The sequence below is a fragment of the Squalius cephalus genome, assembly GCF_949319135.1.
Source record: "Squalius cephalus genome assembly, chromosome: 9".
In the NCBI taxonomy this organism is placed as follows: Eukaryota; Metazoa; Chordata; class Actinopteri; order Cypriniformes; family Leuciscidae; genus Squalius; species Squalius cephalus.
The window spans coordinates 39,612,636-39,640,135 of NC_137130.1; the positions used below are offsets into that span (position 1 = coordinate 39,612,636).

At 40.1% G+C, this 27,500-nt stretch overlaps 2 protein-coding genes across 2 annotated transcripts in view; one reads left to right on the forward strand and one right to left on the reverse strand.

The window, feature by feature from the left end:
- The window catches only part of actr5 (actin related protein 5), a 27,661-nt gene extending 16,275 nt beyond the window's left edge, over window positions 1–11,386 (forward strand). The window contains exons 6-9 of the mRNA XM_079882179.1: window positions 279–377; window positions 1,084–1,223; window positions 2,828–2,960; window positions 7,869–11,386. Coding sequence (XP_079738305.1) covers window positions 279–377; window positions 1,084–1,223; window positions 2,828–2,960; window positions 7,869–8,150 — 654 coding nt within the window. The 3' untranslated portion in view covers window positions 8,151–11,386. The remainder of the gene's footprint in view (window positions 1–278; window positions 378–1,083; window positions 1,224–2,827; window positions 2,961–7,868) is intronic.
- A 5,077-nt stretch (window positions 11,387–16,463) lies between these two features.
- LOC307163966 (uncharacterized protein) lies at window positions 16,464–21,545 on the reverse strand (the record flags this gene model as incomplete). The annotated part of the gene is made up of 9 exons (XM_079880313.1): window positions 21,433–21,545; window positions 21,012–21,111; window positions 20,779–20,906; window positions 20,640–20,699; window positions 20,133–20,198; window positions 19,994–20,050; window positions 16,972–17,031; window positions 16,513–16,544; window positions 16,464–16,475 (listed from the first exon to the last, which is right to left on the reverse strand). Coding segments are annotated over exons 2-9 (417 nt in total). The 5' UTR covers window positions 21,014–21,111; window positions 21,433–21,545.
- Between the last annotated feature and the right edge of the window lie 5,955 nt (window positions 21,546–27,500).

Sequence of the window (27,500 nt, forward strand, 5' to 3'; positions counted from 1 at the left end):
AAGGAAAAAAACGAGCCTATCGCGCCAGCGCGATAGCCGACCTCAGGGGGTTAAAGCAGTCGTGACATGAGGAATCAATTTATTTTTTAATCTAGCACTAAAAACAGTGTTTCTCGCAGAATGAGGGTGGAAAATAATCATGTTTTGCAAAATATGCTTTTTTTTTTCTGCAAAAAAATGTAACATTATACACTAGCGTCAAAGAAAATGTGTAAGGAATTAAAAAGGTATGCCATGACCCCTGTAAAGATGAACCTGGTCTTCTGTCACTGAATCAGACGGCAGAGGTGGAGCCGCCCGCGGATGAAGGGAACGAGACGGAGACGGATCTAAACGAGGAGAATGAGGAGCCCAGCAAAACCACCAGTGCCAACCAGGTGATCTCAGAGTAAAGCCAATGCATGTCTCGGCAACACTTTATTTTACAGTGTCCTTGTTATACATGTGTTACATGTACTTACCGTAGTAATAACAGTAAATGAAGCATAATTACATGCAACTAACCCTCAACCAAACCCTAATCCTACCCTAACCCTATAGTAAGTACATGTAGTTAATTAATATTACTTGGTACTTAAATATATAATTACACTGTAACAATGCACTGGAAAAAATGTTTTTCTTACTTAGTATTTTTGTCTTGTTTCCAGTCCAAATATCAACATTCTTAAATCAAGATGCATTTACTAAATGAGTAAAATGACATAAGATATTATGTCTTGTTTTCTGGGGAAATTAATCCAAATTAAGTGAGTTGATGCTTAAAAAAAAAGCTAAATTATCTGCCAATGGGGTAAGAAAAACAGAAACAACATTATTTTTCTTGATAAAAAATACTAAGATATAAATCTTGATTCTTGATTGCATCTTGATTTAAGAAATGTTTGATATTTGGACTGGAAACAAGACAAAAATACTAAGTAAGAAAAGCATTTTTTGTAGTGTGACACCTTCAAATAAAGTGTAACCGCCGTCTTTTACAGTCTTCTGTCACTGTTCATGATCACAGCGAGATTTGTTCATTGCACTCGTGTTCTTGTATCCTCTGGTCTTGATTTTACTCTCCTGATTCTGTTCTTCAAGCCGATGTTCAACATGGCGGAGTATCATCAGCTGTTCGTGGGCACGGAGCGGCTGCGCGTGCCGGAGATCCTGTTCCAGCCGTCACTGATCGGAGAGGAGCAGATGGGCCTGATGGAGACGCTGCAGTTCGTCCTGGAACAGTGAGTGATCACCTAAACAGCCAACACTTTACTTTACAGTGTCTGTTACACACGTTACATGTGCTTTCTGTTGTAAATAACAGTAAATTCTACATATTTACATGTAACTGATTCTAACCAGTAAGCACATGTTGTTAATTAACATTACTCAGTACTTAAATGTAAAATTACACTGTAACACTAGCCGCGTTTCCATTACCCTTCAAATTGCGCAACTTGAAATTGCGAATTGAAAATACGGCCAATGGAAACACGTCAATTTCGCGAAAACTCCCATTTATCGCAAAAAGGTTTTTCTGCTGGGCTGAGGAGGTTTTTCAGGCAATTCGAAAAAGAAATATTTCGCAAAACTGCAATGGAAACAGTTTTTGCGCATTTACAGTCACCTGACGTAGATGACGAGGTGTGTTTGGACCGAGAATACGGGTTCTTTATTAAATTCATATAAGACAAAAGAATTACAGGAATACTGGATTCTAAACCTCAAATAAATGCCACAATCAAGACCTCGAAGCAGATCTGAGGGAGAAACACCCAGAAACACCTCATATGTGGCACTCAAGTATAATAAGGGTCGTTCCTTACCATTAATGCTTGAAAACACACACACATCTCCTTCCATTAATAATAATGGCCAGTGCGGTGGCTGGGATATAGTACATAATCCTACCAACGTCCGTTGACATGGTTTTTGGAATGATTTTACTGATCGCGAGAGGAAAAAATGAAGTTTTAGTCGCATAACATCGGTTAATGGAAACGCTGTCATTTCGCAATAGTTTTTTGTCGACATTTAGAAAAAAATCTCAAAAGTTTTGCGCAAATCTGTAATGGAAATGCACCTAATGACAGTTTCAAATAAAGTGTAACTAACAAACCCCTGAGATTATATATCAGTGTATTTTGACTTGGGCTGATAAATGTGTCTCAGCTAAACTGATTAAAACACATCTATTATTCACACGCTATATGCACTCGTCAGCATTAAGGCCTCAATATACTTCAAGTGAAGCTGAAGAATGTGTCGTCATTTCATGCAGAATCCGGCCAAACAATGTTTGTTTGGAGTTTGTTTCCGGAAAAGTTGGCTCCGGCTGGTAAACGCCTTCGAACTACCACTGGGCTTTGGACATTATGTAATAGGGGACATCTTCTCCGGTTCGTTTATCCTGGTTAGTCCGTCGAGGTCAGACGCGAGTGAAGACATGAACACACGCACACATATCCACATCACTGTGATCAGATGCTTTCTGAACGGCTGTTTTCTCACCGCTGTTATTGTTGTTGAGTGTTTATTTTGTAAATTGAGAGGAAAGACTGCAGCACATATTTACATATTCATGAATTAGAATAATAAATCTTGGTTGTGAATGTGTCTTTACTTACACATTGTCATGAACAGTGGGTCACTAAACAATGCAAGTCTCTCGAAACCTAAATATTTCACAGTAAAGGTTGCCAGTTCAGTTTAAGCCGAACATGTCTGAAAAATGTAAAGTTCAGTGATGTAGTCAGTTGTGAGCTGCGTAATTCAAGTTCATCGTTGTTTGGGGAATCATTAAAAAGGTGTGTGTGTGTGTGTGTGTGTGTGTGTGTGTGTGTAGGTACTCTCCGGAACAGCAGGAGGCGCTGGTGAAGAATGTGTTTTTGACTGGAGGAAACCTGCAGTATCCTGGACTGAAAGAACGAGTGGAGAGAGACCTGCTCGCCATCAGACCCTTCCAGTCACACTTCAAGGTCTGAATATCACCGTCTCAACTGCTTCAATCATTCCACACGCGATCCCAAAAAGTGTTTATAACATAGGGTCATGGGAATATGAGGTAAATTAAGTCATTATGGAATATTTTGTGGCACATTAAGGCCCTTTCCCACCAAATTTGGATATTTTGGGACAGCGTTTATCATGAAGAAAGACTGAATAGAAACAGTGGATGCAGATTCACATATCGGAGCATTTGGTGGAACTAATACACTGAAAATGGCTTAGAAGACCAAACATCACTGTGTAAATAGTGAAGATGTGTTCATGAACCCTTTAAACTACAGACACAGCCTGTGTCGTGGCTGTGTGGAAAATCACTCTCGAAGTCTTGGGTTTTGATGCCACAGAATAGACTTTATTATCAGAGATACAAAGAGCAGAGCAACTATAGTCAGACTACGTAAAGGCCTGGGCCCGGCTGCACCCGCTGTGAGGACATAAATGGGCACTAAGATAAGACTCATGCACTACTAAATAGGGCTGTGTATTGGCAAGAATCTGGCGATACGATACGTATCACGATACATGGGTCACGATTCAATATATTGCAATATATTTCGATACTGTGCATAAGGCGATATATTGGGATTTTTTTAAGTAAAATATATTAAAAATGTTTAAAAAAGACATGATGTGCATAAAAGAAAAAGAAGTTTACTTTAGGTAAACAATTCAGTACACAGAAAATCAAACTGCCAATTTGGGATTGTGGTTCACAGGTTCTTAGTGAGCAAATTTTTATATGCTCAAGTAGGCCATAATAAAAGAAAATACATAGCCCGTCACAATACAAAACAACAACGTGAACTGGACAAAAATGAATGAAAGTGGATGAAAGTGAACAAAATGAATGTGTCATATATTGAAATCAAGTTTTATGTGATAAAAGATTTTAAAAGAGCTGGACGCGCGAATGAGGCGAACCGTGCCGCGCTAAACGCCTCGTGCCGCAGGACCTCCAGACGCGCGTAAACGCGTCTTTGCATTGACTTAACATTGAAATCACTCGCGTAGGGCTGCACGATTCTTGCTAAAATGTGAATCACGATTTTTCTCCATGGGAATTGAGATCACGATTCTCTTGCACGATTCTCATTTTTTCAACCAAAATGTATTGCACTTAAGTACAAAAAAACAACAACAACAAAAACAGGACATTCAGTATAATAAATTGCAGGAGTAACAAAAAATTGTCTCTTTTCTTTATTTTTCCCTTAAAGTGAATAATTTAAGCTTTATGTTGTTGAACATAAGAGAACATTAACACATAATAAATAAAAATAAATAAATAGAACCTGTGAATTTTGCTCCATTTGGCACAGAATGTACATAGTACTTACATCTACTGTGTTTACGGGAATACTCGACTTGGCATTTTGAAATATTTCTGTTTATTTGACCGTTTAGGCGCGCAACCGGAGACTGCTTGTCCGTGTTGCGCTCGGAGCGCGCGCACAGCATCCTTCAGTTCTCTTTCGCGACTTATCGCGCTTTTAATATTTCATTTCAATATAAAGCACATCCTGCTCTTTTCTTTCTCATTCATTCACGTTTTGTTTTTAATAACTTTAAACAGGATCATCAACTGAAATCTGCGCGGATTATCAAAATACGACACATTTATAGGACATAAAAGAGTCTCTGCGGCAAAAGTGAAAGTAAAAGCACAGCAAAGCACCCGTTTCAATAAGGATATATTAAAGTTTATATAGCCTACTTTTACATTTTCGCTGCTGTTCTAAAATGGTTTTCGCCGTTACCCTAACCAAGCTGCTCTGCTTGAATCCAGTGCAGGAGCTGTAGGTTACAATTTACCACAGAAACGCAAGCGGTTATTTGATTGCTGTGGTGACTCGTGACACTCGCGAACAGCACTGAACACACACTTTTGCCGGTAGGCCTACAACTTGAATATTATTATTATTATTATCATACACTTTTCATTAACTTCGATAGGCTGTACAACAAGGGAATTGTAATTGGCTGCTTTTTCTGCAGAGAGCCGATCTTTGTTGATGTGTCTTAATTTATTTTTTTAGTTTGTTGGTGGTGAGAGAGCGTGCGAGCCACATGATTTTTGCCAAAGAGCCAGGTATGGCTCGCGAGCCATAGGTTCCGTTCCCAACCACTAGTGTAGACGAATCGTCGGTCAGCCATCACAACCCTATTTTGTTATTGTGTGAGTGTGACCAATAACGCGTGAATGCAGCGTGATCTGAATGCATGGAAATACCCGGAAGTGAATCGCCATCATTAAGAAATGAGATCGCATTTATGTCTGAATCGAGATCGTGATTTTTTTTCGATTAATCGTGCAGCCCTACACTCGCGCCAGATGCTCTTTTCGCGTTTGGTGTGAATGATGCACGCGATTACATTTAGAAATAGACAAGCTTTGTTTCCAAATGTACCAAGCAAAGATATCCTTTCAATTGTATAAACTTTTATAAAACCAGCCAATATAATCACAATAAACACATCCAAAATGAAATATTTAACATATATATAACAACTGCACAACGTCTAATTTGTAAACAAAATGATTTACGCACTAAATCCAGCATAAACTCCGGCACAATTTGCATATGTTTAAACTCTCAAGACAGACGTCACATCCCGAACCTCACAGCAATTGGCTGGCGACTGCGTTTTTCGCTTGATATTTGTATAAAGGAACCGTCTAACTTTTTGACGCTCTCGGTCGCTCTCAACGCTTTCTCCGGTCCGCTGTCAATCCTAAAATGTCCAGTGGACACGCACCGTTATAGGCGAGCCTGGCGAGGACACTAGTGGTGCGTCTCAGCATAGCTATCTAGTGGTAGGGATTTAAACAACATAAGCGCGAACCACTGTCTTACGGTCTTACCATGAATATTTTTGGACGTAAAAAAAAAAAAAAAAATCGATATTGCGTTTTTGAAAATCGATACAGTATTGCAAAATAAAATATCGCGATACTCAAGTGTATCGATTTTTTCTTACACCCCTACTACTAAATATTTTTGCATTGCACCATTAAACTTAGTTGAAGCATAACTCTATGCATAAACTAAATATTTACGGCAGCCTCCGATCAGGAGTAGCGGTTGGACTAAAATAGCAGGCTGACTGAACTGCATCAATAAGCTCTTCTTTTACCTGACAGACTTCAATTCTTCAGACATATGATAATGCTGACATTTACACTCGCTTACATTTTAAGAGAGAGAATTTATTATTTGGATAGATTGCTTTGTTAGCGCCTCATCATCGCGCACCCGTCCTACAGCGCCGCCGCCGTGTGCATCTGTCCATCGGCCCGTGATGTGCATGTCAAATACAATCAGTCATAATCAATAAATGTTTTTTGTATCATTACTTTTAAATTTTTCCTCATTAATTCGTTTCAAATACAGTTTCTGAATGTTAGTTACATATAAAAACACTTGTTATTCAAGATTAAGTGTCGTATTTAATGGAAACGTATTTTTACTGTTAGTTAAGTGAGGTAGAGGTTGGAATGAAGGATAAACTGAAATTCACAGCGTTTCAACACAACATCTGCTCACGTATTTGAAGGCTGCTATTGGATCATCGAGGCTAAACGTCATATTATGTGACTACGCATCACTTTACGGAGAGCTTACGACCTTCTAGCTGCGTTCTGGCTTACGAACAAATGGTGCAACGGAATAAAGTACAGAGTTAGTTATAAACTAGCTAGTAGTCACTAAGCCTCTAGTCCAATTTAAGAAAGAACTTACGAACGGCTGGTGCAACCCGACCCTGGTCAAGACATAAAATGAATATAATATATTCACATTGATTATACTTGATTAATTTATATTCTGATTAATAAAAATGTTCCACATCTGTAATTAGCGTGTTGCTGCATAAACATAAAAATTATGAACATTTTGTAATAATTTTTACACAATTTAAACAATTTGATATAGTTTATCTGCGGTCTGCATTACATTGTGCCTGTGGTTTTAGACCCAGGACGTCATAAAATGAATATTCCACTCCCTCGTTCTAATGCTGGGGTCCTCCTGAAGTCTGAGCTGAAGCGTGAGCTCTGTCATGAGTAGCAGAAGAGCTCAGAGTGTGTCAGCGGTGGGACACGTCTGTCCGGATCCACTGAGGACAATGCCATCGATTAATGGGTTCTCTCTGTTCTTTTTTTATTTTTTATTTAAACCTTTATTTAACCAGGAGAATCCCATTGAGATTAAGAACCTCTTTTGCAAGGGGGACCTGGCCAAGACAGGCAGCAGCATATAAAAAATAATACAAACACATAGGTACAGACAAATAACACAGAAAACTAGAACTAACACTTCATAAAATCATTTTAAATCATTTTACAATCTAAAAACATTACATATTAAGGCATCTGCCTCTACGTCTTTCAGTCTGTTCTTGATGCAACTCTCCACTCACATCCACATCCATCAAGAGCGGGCCATCGCCTGTGCTTTTTCTTTATGCATTGCGTTTGGTGTAAAATAACCTTTATTCTCAATTCTTAAAGCTGTCCATTAACCAGCCTTGAGGTTTAATATTCATAATGTTTCAATGCAATAAAATGTTTTTTCAAAAGTTCCATAAATACTTTCGGTGTGACTAATGTAAAAGCATCTGACACACTTTCCCCCAGAATTACCACTTTAATTGTTTAATAATTAATAGCTAATATTTAACAACAACAAAAAAGTCACACTAGTTTTATACATTGGAAATTGATCAACTTTGAAATATTTTACATAACATAATTTACTTTTATGTATTTGTGTGACAGGTGTCTCTGCATTAAAGCATGATGTGAGTGTGTGTCTCCTGTGTGACAGGTGTCTCTGCATTAAAGCATGATGTGAGTGTGTGTGTCTCCTGTGTGACAGGTGTCTCTGGCGAGTCGGCCGGCTCTGGACGCTTGGTTCGGGGCTCGGGAATGGGCCCTCAGGAGCCCTGCTGAAGATCAGGGCTGGATCAGCCGTCAGGATTACGAGGAGAACGGAGGGGAATATCTGAGAGAACACTGTGCTTCAAACACATTCATACCCATGAAACTCAATAAGCCCACACCAGCCGCTAAACACACACTCATGGGAAAACTGGCGACGGACACAAGCCTCCCGGACACCATCAGCAATGACACCGACAATGACATCTCCCTGTCCTAGTGACGCGTGGAGGGCTGGACGACATTCCTACACATCAGTTTGAGGCCTGTTTGTACAGTTGACATGTATATTTGACAAAATACTATTAGTGACCAAATTTGTTTGTTTAGTGTTTTAATTAGTGTACAAATTAAAGCCAGGTTCACACTGTATGATTTTGGCTGTCTGAGAGAAATGTTGGGAATCCTAAAAGATTCCTCTGATTCCAGAACAGTGTTTGATCCTGATCATGTTCACCGACAGCAGATTTATGATCATCACATTTATGCTACAGATTGTTTTTGTATGCTAGCCACCATTTTAATTCCGCTTGTAATGCAGTTTGCCGTCATGGATTGATGCAAGAAGACTCGTCCGGAGTTTTGATCGTGTCTGGACTGTCGTACAGTCAGACACTGACAACTGAGATCTTACAGTGTGACGTGGCTTACGGCAATGATGATCATGTTCATACAAACAGCAACCGTCATAAAGGACTGTTATAAATCATACCGTGTGAACCTGGCTTAAGAGAACATGTGAAATCCTGTTGTTGATGTGTATGTTCTTCACACAGACAAATACACACTCAACAGACACTTTATTAGGTGTACCTGTTCAACTGCTCTTTAATGGAAACGTGTAATCAGCCAATCACAGGGCAGCAACTCAATGTGTTTATCATGTCGGCATGATCAAGATGATCTGCTGAAGTTCAAACTGAGCATCAGAATGGGGAAGAAAGCTGATTTAAGTGACTTTGAACGTGGCATGGTTGATGGTGCCAGACGGGCTGGTCTGAGTGTTTCAGAAACTGCTGATATACTGTAAACAACTCCAGGGTTTACAGAGAATGGTCTGAAAAAGAGAAACTATCCAGTGAGCGTCGGTTCTGTGGGTGAAAATGTCTTGTTGATGTCAGAGGAGAATGGCCAGACTGGTTCAGCTGATAGAAATGCAAGAGAAACTCAAATAATCACTCGTTACAACCGAGGTGCAGAAGAGCGTCTCTGAACACACAGCACGTCCAGCCTTGAAGCAGACGGGCTTCAGCAGCAGAAGACACACACCGGGGACACTCCTGTCAGATGAGAACAGGAGACGGAGGCTGTAATTCACACATGCTCACCAGAACTGGGCAATAGAAGATTGGAAAAGCGTTGCCTGGTCTGATGAGTGTTGATTTCTGCTGAGACATTCAGATGGTAGAGTCAGAATGTGGCGTAAACAGCATGAAAGCATGGTTGCGTCCTGCCTTGTAATCGACCGTCCATCTTCTAATGGATACTTCCAGCAGGATAATGCACCGTCACAAAGCTCGAATCATCTCAGACTGGTTTCTTGAACATGACAGTGAGTTCACTGAACTCAAACGACCTCCACAATCACCAGATCTCAGTCCTATAGAGCAGCTTTGAGATGATGTGAAACAGGAGATTTGCATCATGGATGTGCGCAGCCTATAATATTTTATTTCAATATGGACCAAAATCTCTGAGGAATGATTCCAGCACCTAGTTGAATCTGCCACAAAGACTTCAGGCAGTTCTGAAGGCAAAATGGGTCCGACCCGATACTAGCAAGGTATACTAAGGTGGCCATTGAGTGTTTGTGTGAAAAATCCATTCACAGGCTGTTCTGATCTTCACGAATAGCATATTCATATTTCATTCATAAATCAAAAAAATTCAGCTGTCAGCCAGAATGAGTTTGCTTGGAATCAAAATTTTTTTTTGTTTTTCTCTGCACCTCTCATTCTTTTGCACCTGGGGGGTATTTCAGAAAGCAGGTTATGTGACATACCCGGGTATGTTTAAGAGTAAGTAAGCGGATAACCTCAACTTTCGGTTCCAAAAACGGAGGTAACTTTCAGGGTATGTTAGTAGTCATAGCAACTCACTCTCTGAACTTCACCTGCTCCGGAGCAGATTATGTTCCAGGGTTAGTTTGTTTCAGAGAGGTGACGGAGCATGGCGTGCCCTTTTAAAGACGATCCAGTGGATGTGGAAGCACAGATAATACGAAATCTTTTCCGCCGTGATAGGGTGATACGACCACGTATCGATGTGTTTTCGTATCCTAATGAATGTTTGTGGGAGCGTTACCGTTTTTCAAAAGAATCGTTAATTTATTTAACGAAGATTTTGAAACCATACATGGCAAACGTGACACATTAGCGCTTAACACGGAGCACATTTTGTGCATTGCCCTTCGCTTTTTTGCGACGGGGAGTTTTTTGTATACAATAGGCGATGCAGAGCATGTGGGAAAGGCAACTGTGTGTAGGGCTGTTCGTACTTTTGTGCAGTTCCCTGGCCATAAACCACTGAGGGTCATTAAAGAGGAATTCCACAGAGTGGCGGGTTTGTCCGTTCTATGATATTCTATGATAGACCATTTTAGTTACATAGCACTACTTAATCTATCCATACTGTATACAGTCACAATCATTTTAAATGTTTCTAATTATATAACTTTCAATTTCAGGGTTCCCAAATGTGATTGGGTGCATTGATGGAACCCACATTCCCAATAAAGCTCCTTCAGTCAATGAAGGAGACTGTTAATAGGAACTCAATCCATAGCATCAATGTGCAGGTGACAATAGATTTTTTTGGGTGCTAAATGTTTGGGTGTTTAAACCATTAAATCACCCTCATTACTGGTCCCCACTAACTAGGTAATATGTGATGCAACCCACCTCATCACTAATGTTGAAGCCAAATGGCCAGGGTCTGTACATGATGCCAGAATGTTTAGAGTAATCATTGTGCCACAAATTTCAACAGGGTATGTTTTGCCTTACACAAGGTTTTTTTTTTTTTTTTTTATGTTTTTTTATGCAATTATACACTTTAACTACCTTTATAGACACTTCAGTGGTTACTTGCTGGGGGACAGAGGGTACCCTTGTCTGCCCTATATGATGACACCCTACCCTGAACCTGAGCCTGGACCACCGGCACAATTCAACCTGGCCCACAGCAGAACATGGGTCAAGGTGGAAATGACCATAGGCATCCTGAAGGCAAGGTTTCAGTGCCTGCGTGGGCTCAGGGTCAACCCAGAAAGGGCATGTGACATCACAGCTGCTTGTGTTGTTCTTCACAACATTGCCACACTGAGAGGTGAGAGGGCCCCCCCTTCTCTTGATGAAGATGGCCAAGAGGAACGCCCAGTGAACCCAGTAGACCAAAGAGATGGCAGGGTGGTACGAGACATGATTTGCCAAAATCACTTTAATTAAAACCAGTTAACAGTCAAGTGTTGTTCATTGTTTCTTTATTTCCTGTAACAAAAGACATTTGTATTTATTGCTTTAGATTTCATTCAACAACAAATGACAGATTAATGTTCACATACTTTTTCCCACCTTAAGCTGGTGCTCCAGCAATTCAATTTCAAGTCTTTTCTCCTCCATTTGAAGCTGTATAAGGTCCATCTCCATGTCACTTTTTCTGATTTGCTTTTGAAGGTGGACCTTATACAGCTCTTTGGCAGGCAACTAGAAAGACAGAGGGTGTTTCTCAATATGCGTTCTTCAGCGATCTTGCGTCCTTGTGTTCTCGTTTTACGTCATCATAACCGTCGAAGTTCAGACCCAATTCTCAAGAACGCAAGTACAGAGGATGCATGAAAGAACCCGGATGTGTTCTTGATACCGAGGATGCATCGAATGCAGACTTGAGCTAGTACTCGCCTGGTGTCCCAGAAGTCATTGCGGCCGGTTCCGAGTTCGTTCTTCCAAGGAAGCTTGGCAAGACCGGTCTCCACGAGAACACAAGTCCGTTCTCTGCGTTCTTGGAATTGAGAAACAGCCAGAATAATTAAACATGACTGATAAAGTCTGTAATACAAACACAGACCAAATATTTAAATGAGGAAGGAGAACTGCAGAACATTTCTTACACTGCTAAGATTCTGTGTGGAGGTAGATGGACCCTCATCTGTATTAAAATCTCCTGCCATATTCTGTAAAATGACAATGACAATTTATTTATTCTCTTATGTAAAAAAGGGGGAATTCATTCTATGCATCATACCTCTATGGGCCTCCCCACATTTTCTGTTTCTGTCACAGCAGAAGTGGTCTCTTCATCGTCATCCTACAGTGAAAATAAGGAAGGATGCTTGGTCTAGCAAACAGAAACCTAAAGACAATAATCACTTACAACTGTGACAGAGTGTGGTGTTGCAGGAGGATCCAATAATACAATGTGGCCATCAGCAACATGATAATCATGCATATTCAATACTCAATGTATATTCTTAAACAAATACAACTAATAATGAAGGACATTAGGAACATCTAAGAGTACTAGTAATAAGATTACAGTATACAGCATATGCTGTCAAAGCAGCATGCATACTGCACAAGTGAATCAATGACTGTAAAATGCATTCAAAATGCCTTTTTAAAATGGTGACAGTGTTGATGATTTTCTTTATTAAAACACTGACAAAAACAGTGAAACCATCATTAAATCATTAGTATTAATATGGTTCACCTACATTTTATAAAGCCACTTGTCTTGGTAGCGGAGTCTGACGAACTGCCCCTGGAACCCCATCGACCACAGGTCACCCTTTATTAAGGGACAGTGCCAGCTCCTCAGCTGGGGTGAGGGAAGGTGGAGGTGGACCCCCACCTGTTTTACGGGCCTCAGCCTTCTTTCTATTGGCTACATAGAAAACTAAATTACATTAAATACTAAATTGCATGGCGTCAGTAACAAGTTTAGTAAGTTTAGAAAGTATTACCTTGTTCAATGTTCATTTTGACTTAGCTCACACTTCTTCTGGCTCCAGAAGGATTACTATTACTAGCCAATTATGTGCATTACTACTGCAATATTAAGAAATGTATGGAGGCCAACAAGTAAATACTTGTCTATTTTTACTACATGCCCCAAATAATTTTTGCGTCACAATGAAAGGGGAAAATAGGCCATTTATAATTTTATAAACTCACGCATTCACTCTGACCGTTATTTTTTGCCAAGCTAACCCAGATAGCAATAAATATTCGGCCCAAATTTGGCCCATATTTGCATCTTTCTAATGGCCCACATTTGGCCTTGACTGACGGCGTTGACTCAGGGTGAGTGTGGCTGCCTTAACTCAGCCACAGGTTCACCCTATATGGGCCAGATATCAGGTGTGATGTGGACCAAATCTGGGCCAAATAAATGTACCATAATGTTCACCTTACATGGGCCAAAGGAATTAATCACTTCACCTTCAATGTGCCAGATGTGTGCCAGATCAGAGCCATACCATATTCTCACCTATGTTGCCGGCCAGATGCGGGCCAGGTATGGGCCAAAAGACTTAATCACAGCTTCCCCTTAAATGTGCCAGATGTCAGGCATCTAATGGGCCAGATGTGTGCCAGATCAGAGCCATACCATACTCTCACCTATGTTGCTGGCCAGATGTGGGCCAGGTATGGGCCAAAAGACTTAATCACAGCTTCCCCTTAAATGTGCCAGATGTCAGACATATAATGGGCCAGATGTGTGCCAGACTTCCCCTTAAATGTGCCAGATGTCAGGCATCTAAAGGGCCAGATGTGTGCCAGATCAGGGCCATACCATCCCGTCACCTATGCTGCGGGCCAGGTATGGGCCAGAGGAATTAATCACACCCTTAACTTACATGAGCCGTATGTCAGTTATGTACCAGCCATGTACCAGCCATGTGCCAGGGGAATCATGCTGGGTGTCTGCTCAGAACCTAGAAAATGGACATCAATTATGTATAGACCAGGACAAGTTACCACAGGTCCACAATCAGGTAAGGACCAAAAACTATTTTGCATTACCATCTCACAACGTTCAAATCTCTTCCTGATCCTCAATCCACCTTGTAATAGAGCAGTTATAGTAACAAACAATGACTGCTTTTGTTATTCATTTCCATTTATTAAAATTAAAGAACAGTGAGCTAAATAGAAAATGTTAGATTTTCTGAATGGGCCAATAAACAAAAAATGCCTGTTCCTGTGGAACAACGTTTGCATTCCCCCTTGTAAGTTTTGGGAAAAAATAGTTTGGGAAAAAATAGTGTCTAATGTCCTCTGTCACAATCAACTTACTCACGAAATGACAGCACCTCTGCCTAGCGTTAAAAATATATTTTTTGATGGTTGCTCCATGCAAAAAACACCCATTATAATGGCTGAAAACAGAATAAAACTAAGCCACATTGAACAAAGTTAACAAAACAAATGAAACTTTAAATTTGTCACAACAATTAAAGTATGTAGCTGAAAGTATGCTGAACTATAGCATTGTTCCTAACAAGTAGACTGTCTCAGTTACATCAGTTATCAGTTCGCTGCCTGGCACGGCGTCCTCCATCTCTGTCTCCAGCAAGATGGAGCCACCTTTTAATCCACAGTTCAGTTTCTTGATCTGTTGATGTTGCTGTAAGTCGGTTTCTTCGTACAGCCTCTAAAATTAGATAGTTGGTTGTGTAAGTTATAGTAAAATATTATCAGTAAGACAAGAATTTATAACTTTTGACATCAGTAGAAACAAGACATTAGTAATATTGTATATATAGTCAGTGATTCTAGTACGTAATTTTAAAGCAATGTGACAATGAAAGTCAATATAACATACATACAATACATATGATGCCACTGTCAAGCTCAGATATGTCATATGCATTTACCAGTCAACGTTCAGGACAGGCATGCAAAGTGGTTAGGGTTGATAAGGTGAGAATGTGTGAGCTGAAAAAAACACAGACTTGCAATAGGGCTCTGAAAAATAATACTCTTGACTTTTAGGATTACTCTGGTGCTGGTCTCAGGCAAACTAAATTACAGGATTGAGCAAAAATAAAGTAAAGTAAGAGTAAAGTATTTATTTAGTGAGTGCAAATGTACATATGACACAGGGACACTGGATTGGGTGTGGGGAGTTAGAAGGCCAATTTATATAATAAAGTCATGCTAAATGTTGAGCAATATTTATGTTTTTGTACACATTTTATGGCCAGGCTAACCTATATCCAACAACAGTCTGAGAAAGCTTTATTATTAGAGTAGTTTTTTATTGTTATCCCTCCAGTTTGATGTGAAAACTGAATATTGTTGAAATATTGTCAGTTGTTGACTAAAAACATATGTTGATACAACTATACGTTAGGGTACTGAATGATAACGCAAGTTAGTCGTTTTGATGTTCCGGATCTTTTGGGAAATTTTCTCTAAATGGACCTTTGTATTCTAATTGAATACCCCTGCTGTAAAGTGATGCAGCTGAATTACGTCACTTCTGACAAACTGTTCCCCACTTTCCCTTACACACCAGTCACGTTCTGAAATCTAGAGTATAACAATACAGGCTCAGAGTTAAGAACTTGCTTTCTGAAACAGGGCCAGAGGTGTAGGTGTATGCATGTTTGTGGGTGAGGTAAGCAGCAAATTCCAACAAATGCACAAATGTCAGTGAAAGCTGTGGCAACAACACCTACACCACTGCGACTCACCATTGATTATCCCTCTTAGAATAAGGTTCTTGAAGGCTGCCTTGCCATTGGCTCCTTTCCAATTCATCTGTCTGGCAAGTTCATTGGTCAAGAGGTATCCCATCTTTCTCCAAACAGTGTCCTTAACGGCTGTACCTCCTCTTTGTGCCAAGGTAATCGTCTGTTAAACAAGGGGAAAAGACAGCAAGCATTAAGTGTCACATGTAGCTAATTTGACTTAGATGACAGAGGAGATAGACGTTCAAGTAGAATCAAACTCTGTCAGAGACAAAATATGTTCCACCTGGAGTGGAAGCATCCAAGCCAAACATCTGACCACATTTCAGTGCATAAAAAAACCCATTGATTCTTGATATCGTATCATAGTCATTTTAGATTGAGCCACTTTGTTGCCTATTTTGTTTTTCTAATTGTACAAATAACCCCTCACCACAGTAATACTGTAATTCTGTGGGAAACACTGAGCACTGTTAATCTGCAGTTAATTTTCATTTAGAGTTTATTTAATAGTCCGTGTTTTATAATGTACAGTTGAATGGAACCACAGTCAGAGAAGCCAGTGCTAATGGGGATTCTAGTAAAGAGATTTTTCCAATGAAGGATAGTTAAAAAAACATGTCTGCTGTCATTTATGGTTCTTTGTGAGAGAGATAATCGTATTGGATTGAATTACCTTATACATAATCTCTTATAATGGTATTGTACCAATATACATTACCAGAGTTTTCTTGAATTCTTGATCAAGCAGCTGTCCCTCCAAAACCAGAAGCTCTTGAAGGGTTGCAACCGGAAGTGTTTCCGGTGGTAGAGATGGGCTCTCTTCTGCAGTCCCCTTTAACTGATGAACTAGCTTCACCAAAATGCCCATCTGATCTTTGATGACTTCTTGATTGGTCAGGATGGTTCGTATCACAGCTAAAACAGTGATCAGAAGATCAGTCTATTTAGTTGAAGTATATGCATTAAAAAAACTATAACTTTATGTTTCTAGCCTGCCAATTTCATTTCACTTGTGGAATAATGATGTGGAAAAATACAACTCCTAAGTCTTTTAATAGAAGATTCATCGATTGCATTTTTCCTGGCTTATAATTTTTTAAAGGTCTGACCTGCTGATTCCAATTTTCTTTCTTTTTAAGAATTATAATTGACAGCATACACAAAGATATTTTTTACTTTCCTTTAATGGAAAGTTATTTCTAAAAAAAACATGGCATTGTAATTGCATTAGTCCAACTCTGCAAAGCTCTGTACATTTTCATTGGATGCTTTAAAGACTGTCTAATAGCAAACACTGCGCTCACGAAATTTAGGATGGCCATGCAAGGGTAGTTTCTCTCACATTCACTGAAGTCTGCATTTTGGGCACGAGTTGGTGTAGCTGTGGTTCTTCTATTAATCACTGCAAACAAGAGACCAACACATCAAAGTTCACATTTCAAAATGTACAACACTTTCAAAAGGCGAAGGCTCGTTTCTGTCTGTAGATAACTACAATGAAAACATGAATAAATGCACATTTTAGTTTTAAGAACAAATTTGTCTTGGAGATTTATCCATGCAAGTCTACTTCATTTTGAACCATGCGTTCAAACGCCACCAGCTATTCAAGACAGCATACATGCTGTTCAGGAGAAACTTTGATTTAATTTATTAGTCTGAATTGACAAGTAGAACCCAGTTTTTTCAGGTCTTTTATTTGTGATATATTGTTCTCTGACATTGTTTGATTGTCATATGACACCAAAACTACTTCAGGTATGCCTTTTACAGGGGAAATATAAGAATACGTATTATTATTATTTTGCAAATATTTGGAGATAGATTTTGTAAAGATGATTAGGCATTTCTGAGATGATTTCTTCATTTCTACACAAAAAAAAACATTTTTGTCTAAAAATAAGATTTATGTATTTGAATTGCATAACAAATTTCCATGCATTTGGATTACATAGTTTTAACATAAACCAATCAATAATCTGAATGTGATTCATATTTTTAAGTCATATCTAAATGAAACAGATAAGATTTATGTAATTGTATTAATAAACTGAATGTGATTTATATTTGTCAGTCGTATGTAAATGAAACAGGTAAGATTTATGTAATAGTACACAGAAAAACGCCCATGTTAAATTAACACTGCTCAGTGTTCATATGTGTGCACACTACAGAGTTAAAGCGGTGTTGAAGTTAATGAGATAATTAAGTGATGATTGAGCATTAATTATGAACACCTGCTGTTAACAAGCAGAATCACTGAAGGAAAGAGAAACACAAGAACTACAACTGACTTCAGCCACAGCCTTAGATGAAATCAACTGAAGAGAAAAGAAGACATTAAATCTGTGAAGATCTCAGCAGAGGAGGATTAAACAACTCCACAAACAGAATTACCAGCTTCACTTATTACTAACAGACTGACTTTATTTCATTTCCGTTTGAATGAAATCAATAGTTGTATTTTAAAGTCACCATGATGGTGGTTAGCGTTTGCTTTAGTTGGGCTCTTGACCATTGACTCTTTAATATAACATTTTCTCTGGCTGCTGTAATTATGTGTTTATAAAACACATTTGTTGCAGCGAAAAAGCCAAGAGAAAATGAGATCAGTTGATGTTGGCTGTTTATTGATGAAGGTGTAATCATCATATTGTGGTCTGAATCACTTATCTTTTTCAGTGTCTAATGCTTTGATTATTGGGGTTATGTGATTTTGTTTTATTTATTATAGTAGCTGTGTGACCTGACAGCATTAGATCCAACAGTTAATCAAATACTATAAAGAATTTTAAAAACATTTAGTGCATTAAACTTTCTCTTCTACATTATTACTTAGACATCAAGAATCAGTGTATGACTCTCAACAATGGTGACAATCAATGAAATGCTTCATACTGCAGTGCATGCTGGGTACCACCAATCAAAACTCACCCATATCTCCCAGCATGCATTGCGGCATTAATAAATTATGCATCAGGATTTTTTGTATCTTTTGTCACCATTGTTGAGATTCATATGCTGTTTCTTGATGTCTGTGTGAGTCTAAGTAATGCCATAGATGAAAGGTTTTTGTGCACTAACTATAAAAAAAAAAAAAAAAAAAGTATATTGTTTGATAAACAACACGGTTAGATTTCATGCTGTAAAATCAAATGGCTTCTGTTATGAATAAAACAATATTAAAAAGCATTAGACACTGAACAAGATCAGCGAATGAGGCCATTACATGATGATGATGACTTTGTCATCATCATCATCAATAAACAGCCAACATCACCTGATCTCTTTTTCTCTTGGCTTTTTCGCTGCAACAAACGTGTTTTATAAACACATAATTACAGCAGCCAGAGAAAATGTTATATTAAAGAGTCAATGGTCAAGAGCCCAACTAAAGCAAACGCTAACCACCATCATGGTGACTTTAAAATACAACTATTGATTTCATTCAAACGGAAATGAAATAAAGTCAGTCTGGTTAGTAATAAGTGAAGCTGGTAATTCTGTTTGTGGAGTTGTTTAATCCTCCTCTGCTGAGATCTTCACAGATTTAATGTCTTCTTTTCTCTTCAGTTGATTTCATCTAAGGCTGTGGCTGAAGTCAGTTGTAGTTCTTGTGTTTCTCTTTCCTTCAGTGATTCTGCTTGTTAACAGCAGGTGTTCATAATTAATGCTCAATCATCACTTAATTATCTCATTAACTTCAACACCGCTTTAACTCTGTAGTGTGCACACATATGAACACTGAGCAGTGTTAATTTAACATGGGCGTTTTTCTGTGTACTATTACATAAATCTTACCTGTTTCATTTACATACGACTGACAAATATAAATCACATTCAGTTTATTAATACAATTACATAAATCTTATCTGTTTCATTTATGTATGACTTAAAAATATGAATCACATTCAGGAATATTGATTGGTTTATGTTAAAACTATGTAAACCAAATGCATGGGAATTTGTTATGCAATTCAAATACATAAATCTTATTTTTAGACACAATTTTTTTTTTTGAGTGTATCCTAAACATTTCTGGCTATAAGTGAAAGGGGCCAAACAAAATCTCAAATTGAGTTGTTAATTTCTTCAAGTCACATCTACTGTAATAAAGTATATATCTGAAGAAGTAACTAGTTTATACACAAACAGTTAATCCCTTAATTCAGTCTTTCACATGTGAATGGTAAACAAAATTTACTCTGCAGGGTTTTACCTGAAAACATAACTTTCAGGTAGGTTCCAGGTAAAGCTGTAGAAGGCTCTTCACATACATTTTCATTTTCAATTTAGTGTTTTTGATGCAAATAGCTTTTGAATGTTCATATTGTCAACTTCAACTGAATGCAACATTTACTCACATATGCCGGAATGGTCAGTTCTGGCCTGGGATGGTGTGGTGTTTCCTCCACTGAGAGCTATAGTAACAGAAAGAGGAGTAAGCTGCCAGAAGTAAGGAATGTAAGAGAAAGATACAATCAATTCTGTATGTCTACTCACAATCAACATCCTCTCTCATTCTTGACAGTGGGGTAGGTGTTATGTTGCACCTTCTTTCGGAGCACACTACAGAGAAAAATAACAGGAATTTGTGGATATGACACTGAGGAAGCACATGTTTGGAAGTGGTTTCAATTTTACTGAGCAGTGCAGTGCAGTGCCTGAGTTTCTGTCTGTTCTTACAAAACTTGATTTGCACAAAGACAATATCTCTAAAAATGTATTGGCCTGATTGCAGTGTGTCCCATAGAATAGCAGTCTACGTGTTTGGCGGGGGCTCAGGGTGTCATCATCTTATGATTAATTTATCTTGATCATTCAATTGTAATTTTTGGGCACATCTCTGGGCTTTCAGGTATTTTCACAATTGCATTTGAATGACATTCAGTGTAAAGGGTTGATTGTATTTTATTTGCAGGACGGTGAATTAGAAGGTATGTCATTTTGTTAGATCAATTGATTTACATTTGTTTAATCCAGTCTAGTCATGAAAAATGTCAGACTCACATTCGCTGACAGCAGTCCTTTCATTGCCTGAGCTTCCTACGTTGACGGCTGTAGGAGACGCTGTAGGAGAAGCTGTGTTAAAATTCAAACCATGCCAACAATGAAAATATGACACTAAAATTGACATTAGCGTTCTTACACTGTGAAAGCAGGGAGAGTGAATAAGGCCGCTTCTTTGCAGAAGCCATTTCGGGAGGGCTGGGTAGTGTGGATGCTTGCTGCCTCTCACTTTCACTGTCTTCCTCTTCAAGGACTACATTCTTCTTCCTGCATTTAAGGTTAAATAAGAAACAAAAAATTATGGAAGGCTGTAAAATGAGTTTTGCTCATTCCATTCCATTCTGGCTCCATTCCTCCCTCTTTTTAACTTACATTCTTCTCCGTCTACGTTTGAGTGGAGAGTCTTCTGAATCTGTCAAATCTGTGAATCGTTCAGCCTCTGGCAGTTTGGGTCTTGCTTCTTCATATGTAACTTTAAAAATAAAAATTTGAAAACAAAAGCCCTCTAAATTCTATATGAAGAGTTCAGATGCAAAAGCCTCTAAATGCCATCTGAAATTTTCTTCTAGAATGATCATTTTTATCAAGCTCGTATATTTAAGTTCAGTAATTTCACTTAAATTACAATTAATAGGTCATTTTCATTGTCATTTAAGTGAAATTACTGAACTTAAATATACGAGCTTGATAAAAATGATCATTCTAGAAAAAAATTTCAGATGGCATTTAGAGGCTTTTGCATCTGAACTCTTCATATACAGAAAGTGTAAGTAAAATATTGTCTTCTTTCTACCTTTGCTTAATATGATGCGTACTTTGTAGGGAATCCAACGTGCTCCAGGTGGTTCCTGTGATTTCACTGCTTTTACGGTTTCTTCACGTTTGTACGGTGGCCACAAACAGGTGTTATTTTTCACCCAAATGTCAGGGACTACTTCCACTTCATTAGTAGATTCAAAAATAACAATGAGAAACATCTCCTGATAAAAAAAGTAAATTGATTAGCCAGTAAAACTCTAAAGATATCATAAATAAAAGGATGCTACAGCGATCAACTATAATAAACTTTGTACAAAGACTAGACAAGTGCTTCAGATTAATTTGTGTGAGGAAGAGGGAACACTGCAAACTTGTCTCCCAAGGGCAACAGCACACACTTTTGCACAGGCTTAACCATCTCTACACAGTGCATCACAGGAGACAAATGAGAGACGATGTATATTCCAAGTTCCCTTGAGTCGAGTGGGTAACTGTAAAGTGCTTCTTTGACTCTATACTCCTGGTACATGGCATACACTTTGTCTTCATGACTAACTATGTTTTGCACAGAAACAACGTTCCCGTCAATGACAATGCAGTCATCTTTACTTGATGTTTTTAGAATGACACCATCGGCTGTCAACTGCTTGAACTGACTGACATTTTCCAAAAGGCCCTCTGGTAGTACTGGCCCATCATGATGTGGAGATTTTAAAAAGGGTTCCTGCTCAATGGGTGAATCAAAATCACAGCCCCTCTGTTCATGTTCAGATAACCTGCGTATAACCTGTGGTAGAGGATTGTGAGCTTTCCTTATCTTTATCTTAAGTTCACCCAATAAGTTCTCATAAGGGAAGCCAGAGATACCATCTAAATGGCCATGTACCTTCATATCACCAGCAAGATGCACTAACCCATGAATGTTGTACACTACTTGGTCTTTACCATATAGCAAGCCATAATGCTCCACAAATGAGACAAGAAAATGATGAGCCAAGTGGTTCAATTGTAAACAATACTGCGGGCTAACCAAAATATAGATAGTAACAGAAAGAAGCATGAAGTTATCATACACTTGAGGCAGCAAGACACCTTTCAAAACTATAGGACCAGTGAACAGCAAAAATTGGCGCAGTTCTGTTGCTTTCCACCTCAGTCTCTCATTGAGTGCCTGAGGTTTCCTTGCAAATTCAGATGGAATATGATGTGCTAACGCCAAAAGTTTATCAGAGATTAAGGATGCTTGCAAAGACAGCAGTGCCAACCCACAGTTCAAGAAGTCTCCTCATAGCACGCTTCCGCTGCGCCACTCTGCTGTAAACCACCCCAGATGGGACTCGAACCCACAATCCCTGGCTTAGGAGGCCAGTGCCTTATCCATTAGGCCACTGGGGCTGATAAAAACCTGTGCTCATGTGCCCCCATTACTTTGGCTTCAGTGACAACAACAGCATCGGCATTTAAACAAGGCCAGCACATAAAGTAATCCGGATGAACGACTACTTTGACAGGCCACTGGGGCATGACTCGCTTGTCCTACTAATTCTCCATCTCATTCAGGTGGCTTAGTCAATGAGGCGTTTGAATAGGTCATACACACAGATTTTCTGAACGAACAAACGGGATGTGGAAGTTTCTCTTTATTTGGGATAAAACATGTATATAAGTGAAGAAGCCTTAGCAGAGGATGGTTTAGATCCATCGACCTCTGGATTATGGGCCCAGCACGCTTCCGCTGCGCCACTCTGCTCGCCATAGATGAGCTCCAATTCACAGGTGTTTTCAAAAGGACTTGTGTTTAGGCACACATGAAGAGCACATGTGTGAGCTTTTCTTCAAGTAAGAACAGAGCATGTTTATAAGTGAAGCAGTCTTAGCAGAGGATGGTTTCGATCCATCGACCTCTGGGTTATGGGCCCAGCACGCTTCCGCTGCGCCACTCTGCTCCTGATAACAAAATTGCCATACCCTACTGTTTTCAAAAGGACATGCGTTTAGGCACACTTGAAGGGTTCTTCTGTCATCTATTAGAACATGTGAAAACTACAGAGGGTTTTACCTCACAGCTAAGGCAACTTTTCTCCAAGTAGGAACAGAGCATGTTTATAAGTGAAGCAGTCTTAGCAGAGGATGGTTTCGATCCATCGACCTCTGGGTTATGGGCCCAGCACGCTTCCGCTGCGCCACTCTGCTCCTGATAACAAAATTGCCATAACCTACTGTTTTCAAAAGGACATGCGTTTAGGCACACTTGAAGGGTTCTTCTGTCATCTATTAGAACATGTGAAAACTACAGAGGGTTTTACCTCACAGCTAAGGCAACTTTTCTCCAAGTAGGAACAGAGCTTGTTTATAAGTGAAGCAGTCTTAGCAGAGGATGGTTTCGATCCATCGACCTCTGGGTTATGGGCCCAGCACGCTTCCGCTGCGCCACTCTGCTCCTGATAACAAAATTGCCATAACCTACTGTTTTCAAAAGGACATGCGTTTAGGCACACTTGAAGGGTTCTTCTGTCATCTATTAGAACATGTGAAAACTACAGAGGGTTTTAGCACACAGCTAAGGCAACTTTTCTCCAAGTAGGAACAGAGCACATACATAAGTGAAGCAGTCTTAGCAGAGGATGGTTTCAATCCATCGACCACTGGGTTATGGCCCAGCACGCTTCCGCTGCGCCACTCTGCTCCTGATAACAAAATTGCCATAACCTACTGTTTTCAAAAGGACATGCGTTTAGGCACAGTTGAAGGGTTCTTCTGTCATCTATTAGAACATGTGAAAACTACAGAGGGTTTTACCACACAGATAAGGCAACTTTTCTCCAAGTAGGAACAGAGCATGTTTATAAGTGAAGCAGTCTTAGCAGAGGATGGTTTCGATCCATCGACCTCTGGGTTATGGGCCCAGCACGCTTCCGCTGCGCCACTCTGCTGTAAACCACCCCAGATGGGACTCGAACCCACAATCCCTGGCTTAGGAGGCCAGTGCCTTATCCATTAGGCCACTGGGGCTGATAAAAACCTGTGCTCATGTGCCCCCATTACTTTGGCTTCAGTGACAACAACAGCATCGGCATTTAAACAAGGCCAGCACATAAAGTAATCCGGATGAACGACTACTTTGACAGGCCACTGGGGCATGACTCGCTTGTCCTACTAATTCTCCATCTCATTCAGGTGGCTTAGTCAATGAGGCGTTTGAATAGGTCATACACACAGATTTTCTGAACGAACAAACGGGATGTGGAAGTTTCTCTTTATTTGGGATAAAACATGTATATAAGTGAAGAAGCCTTAGCAGAGGATGGTTTAGATCCATCGACCTCTGGATTATGGGCCCAGCACGCTTCCGCTGCGCCACTCTGCTCGCCATAGATGAGCTCCAATTCACAGGTGTTTTCAAAAGGACTTGTGTTTAGGCACACATGAAGAGCACATGTGTGAGCTTTTCTTCAAGTAAGAACAGAGCATGTTTATAAGTGAAGCAGTCTTAGCAGAGAATGGTTTCGATCCATCGACCTCTGGGTTATGGGCCCAGCACGCTTCCGCTGAACCACTCTGCTCGCCATAGAAGAGTTCCAATTCACAGGTGTTTTCAAAAGGACTTGTGTTTAGGCAAACATGAAGAGCACATGTGTGAGCTTTTCTTCAAGTAAGAACAGAGCATGTTTATAAGTGAAGCAGTCTTAGCAGAGGATGGTTTCGATCCATCGACCTCTGGGTTATGGGCACAGCACGCTTCCGCTGCGCCACTCTGCTCCTGATAACAAAATTGCCATACCCTACTGTTTTCAAAAGGACATGCGTTTAGGCACACTTGAAGGGTTCTTCTGTCATCTATTAGAACATGTGAAAACTACAGAGGGTTTTACCTCACAGCTAAGGCAACTTTTCTCCAAGTAGGAACAGAGCATGTTTATAAGTGAAGCAGTCTTAGCAGAGGATGGTTTCGATCCATCGACCTCTGGGTTATGGGCCCAGCACGCTTCCGCTGCGCCACTCTGCTCCTGATAACAAAATTGCCATAACCTACTGTTTTCAAAAGGACATGCGTTTAGGCACACTTGAAGGGTTCTTCTGTCATCTATTAGAACATGTGAAAACTACAGAGGGTTTTACCTCACAGCTAAGGCAACTTTTCTCCAAGTAGGAACAGAGCATGTTTATAAGTGAAGCAGTCTTAGCAGAGGATGGTTTCGATCCATCGACCTCTGGGTTATGGGCCCAGCACGCTTCCGCTGCGCCACTCTGCTCCTGATAACAAAATTGCCATAACCTACTGTTTTCAAAAGGACATGCGTTTAGGCACACTTGAAGGGTTCTTCTGTCATCTATTAGAACATGTGAAAACTACAGAGGGTTTTAGCACACAGCTAAGGCAACTTTTCTCCAAGTAGGAACAGAGCACATACATAAGTGAAGCAGTCTTAGCAGAGGATGGTTTCAATCCATCGACCACTGGGTTATGGCCCAGCACGCTTCCGCTGCGCCACTCTGCTCCTGATAACAAAATTGCCATAACCTACTGTTTTCAAAAGGACATGCGTTTAGGCACAGTTGAAGGGTTCTTCTGTCATCTATTAGAACATGTGAAAACTACAGAGGGTTTTACCACACAGATAAGGCAACTTTTCTCCAAGTAGGAACAGAGCATGTTTATAAGTGAAGCAGTCTTAGCAGAGGATGGTTTCGATCCATCGACCTCTGGGTTATGGGCCCAGCACGCTTCCGCTGCGCCACTCTGCTGTAAACCACCCCAGATGGGACTCGAACCCACAATCCCTGGCTTAGGAGGCCAGTGCCTTATCCATTAGGCCACTGGGGCTGATAAAAACCTGTGCTCATGTGCCCCCATTACTTTGGCTTCTGTGACAACAACAGCATCGGCATTTAAACAAGGCCAGCACATAAAGTAGTCCGGATGAACGACTACTTTGACAGGCCACTGGGGCATGACTCGCTTGCCCTACTAATTCTCCATCTCATTCAGGTGGCTTAGTCAATGAGGCGTTTGAATAGGGCATACACACAGATTTTCTGAACAAACGAGCGGGATGTGGAAGTTGCTCTTTATTTGGGATAAAACATGTATATAAGTGAAGAAGCCTTGGCAGAGGATGGTTTCGATCCATCGACCTCTGGGTTATGGGCCCAGCACGCTTCCGCTGCGCCACTCTGCTCCTGATAACAAAATTGCCATACCCTACTGTTTTCAAAACGACATGCGTTTAGGCACACTTGAAGGGTTCTTCTATCATCTATTAGAACATGTGAAAACTACAGAGGGTTTTACCACACAGCTAAGGCAACTTTTCTCCAAGTAGGAACAGACCACGTACATAAGTGAAGCAGTCTTAACAGTGGATGGTTTCGATCCATCGACCTCTGGGTTATGGGCCCAGCACGCTTCCGCTGCGCCACTCTGCTCGCCATAGAAGAGCTCCAAATCACAGGTGTTTTCAAAAGGACTTGTGTTTAGGCACACGTGTGAGCTTTTCTTCAAGTAAGAACAGAGCATGTTTATAAGTGAAGCAGTCTTAGCAGAGGATGGTTTCGATCCATCGACCTCTGGGTTATGGGCACAGCACGCTTCCGCTGCGCCACTCTGCTCCTGATAACAAAATTGCCATACCCTACTGTTTTCAAAAGGACATGCGTTTAGGCACACTTGAAGGGTTCTTCTGTCATCTATTAGAACATGTGAAAACTACAGAGGGTTTTACCACACAGCTGAGGCAACTTTTCTCCAAGTAGGAACAGAGCACGTACATAAGTGAAGCAGTCTTAGCAGGGGATGGTTACGATCCATCGATCTCTGGGTTATGGGCCCAGCACGCTTCCGCTGCGCCACTCTGCTCCTGATAACAAAATTGCCATAACCTACTGTTTTCAAAAGGACATGCGTTTAGGCACAGTTGAAGGGTTCTTCTGTCAGCTATTAGAACATGTGAAAACTACAGAGGGTTTTACCACACAGATAAGGCAACTTTTCTCCAAGTAGGAACAGAGCACGTACATAAGTGAAGCAGTCTTAGCAGAGGATGGTTTCGATCCATGGACCTCTGGGTTATGGGCCCAGCACGCTTCCGCTGCGTCACTCTG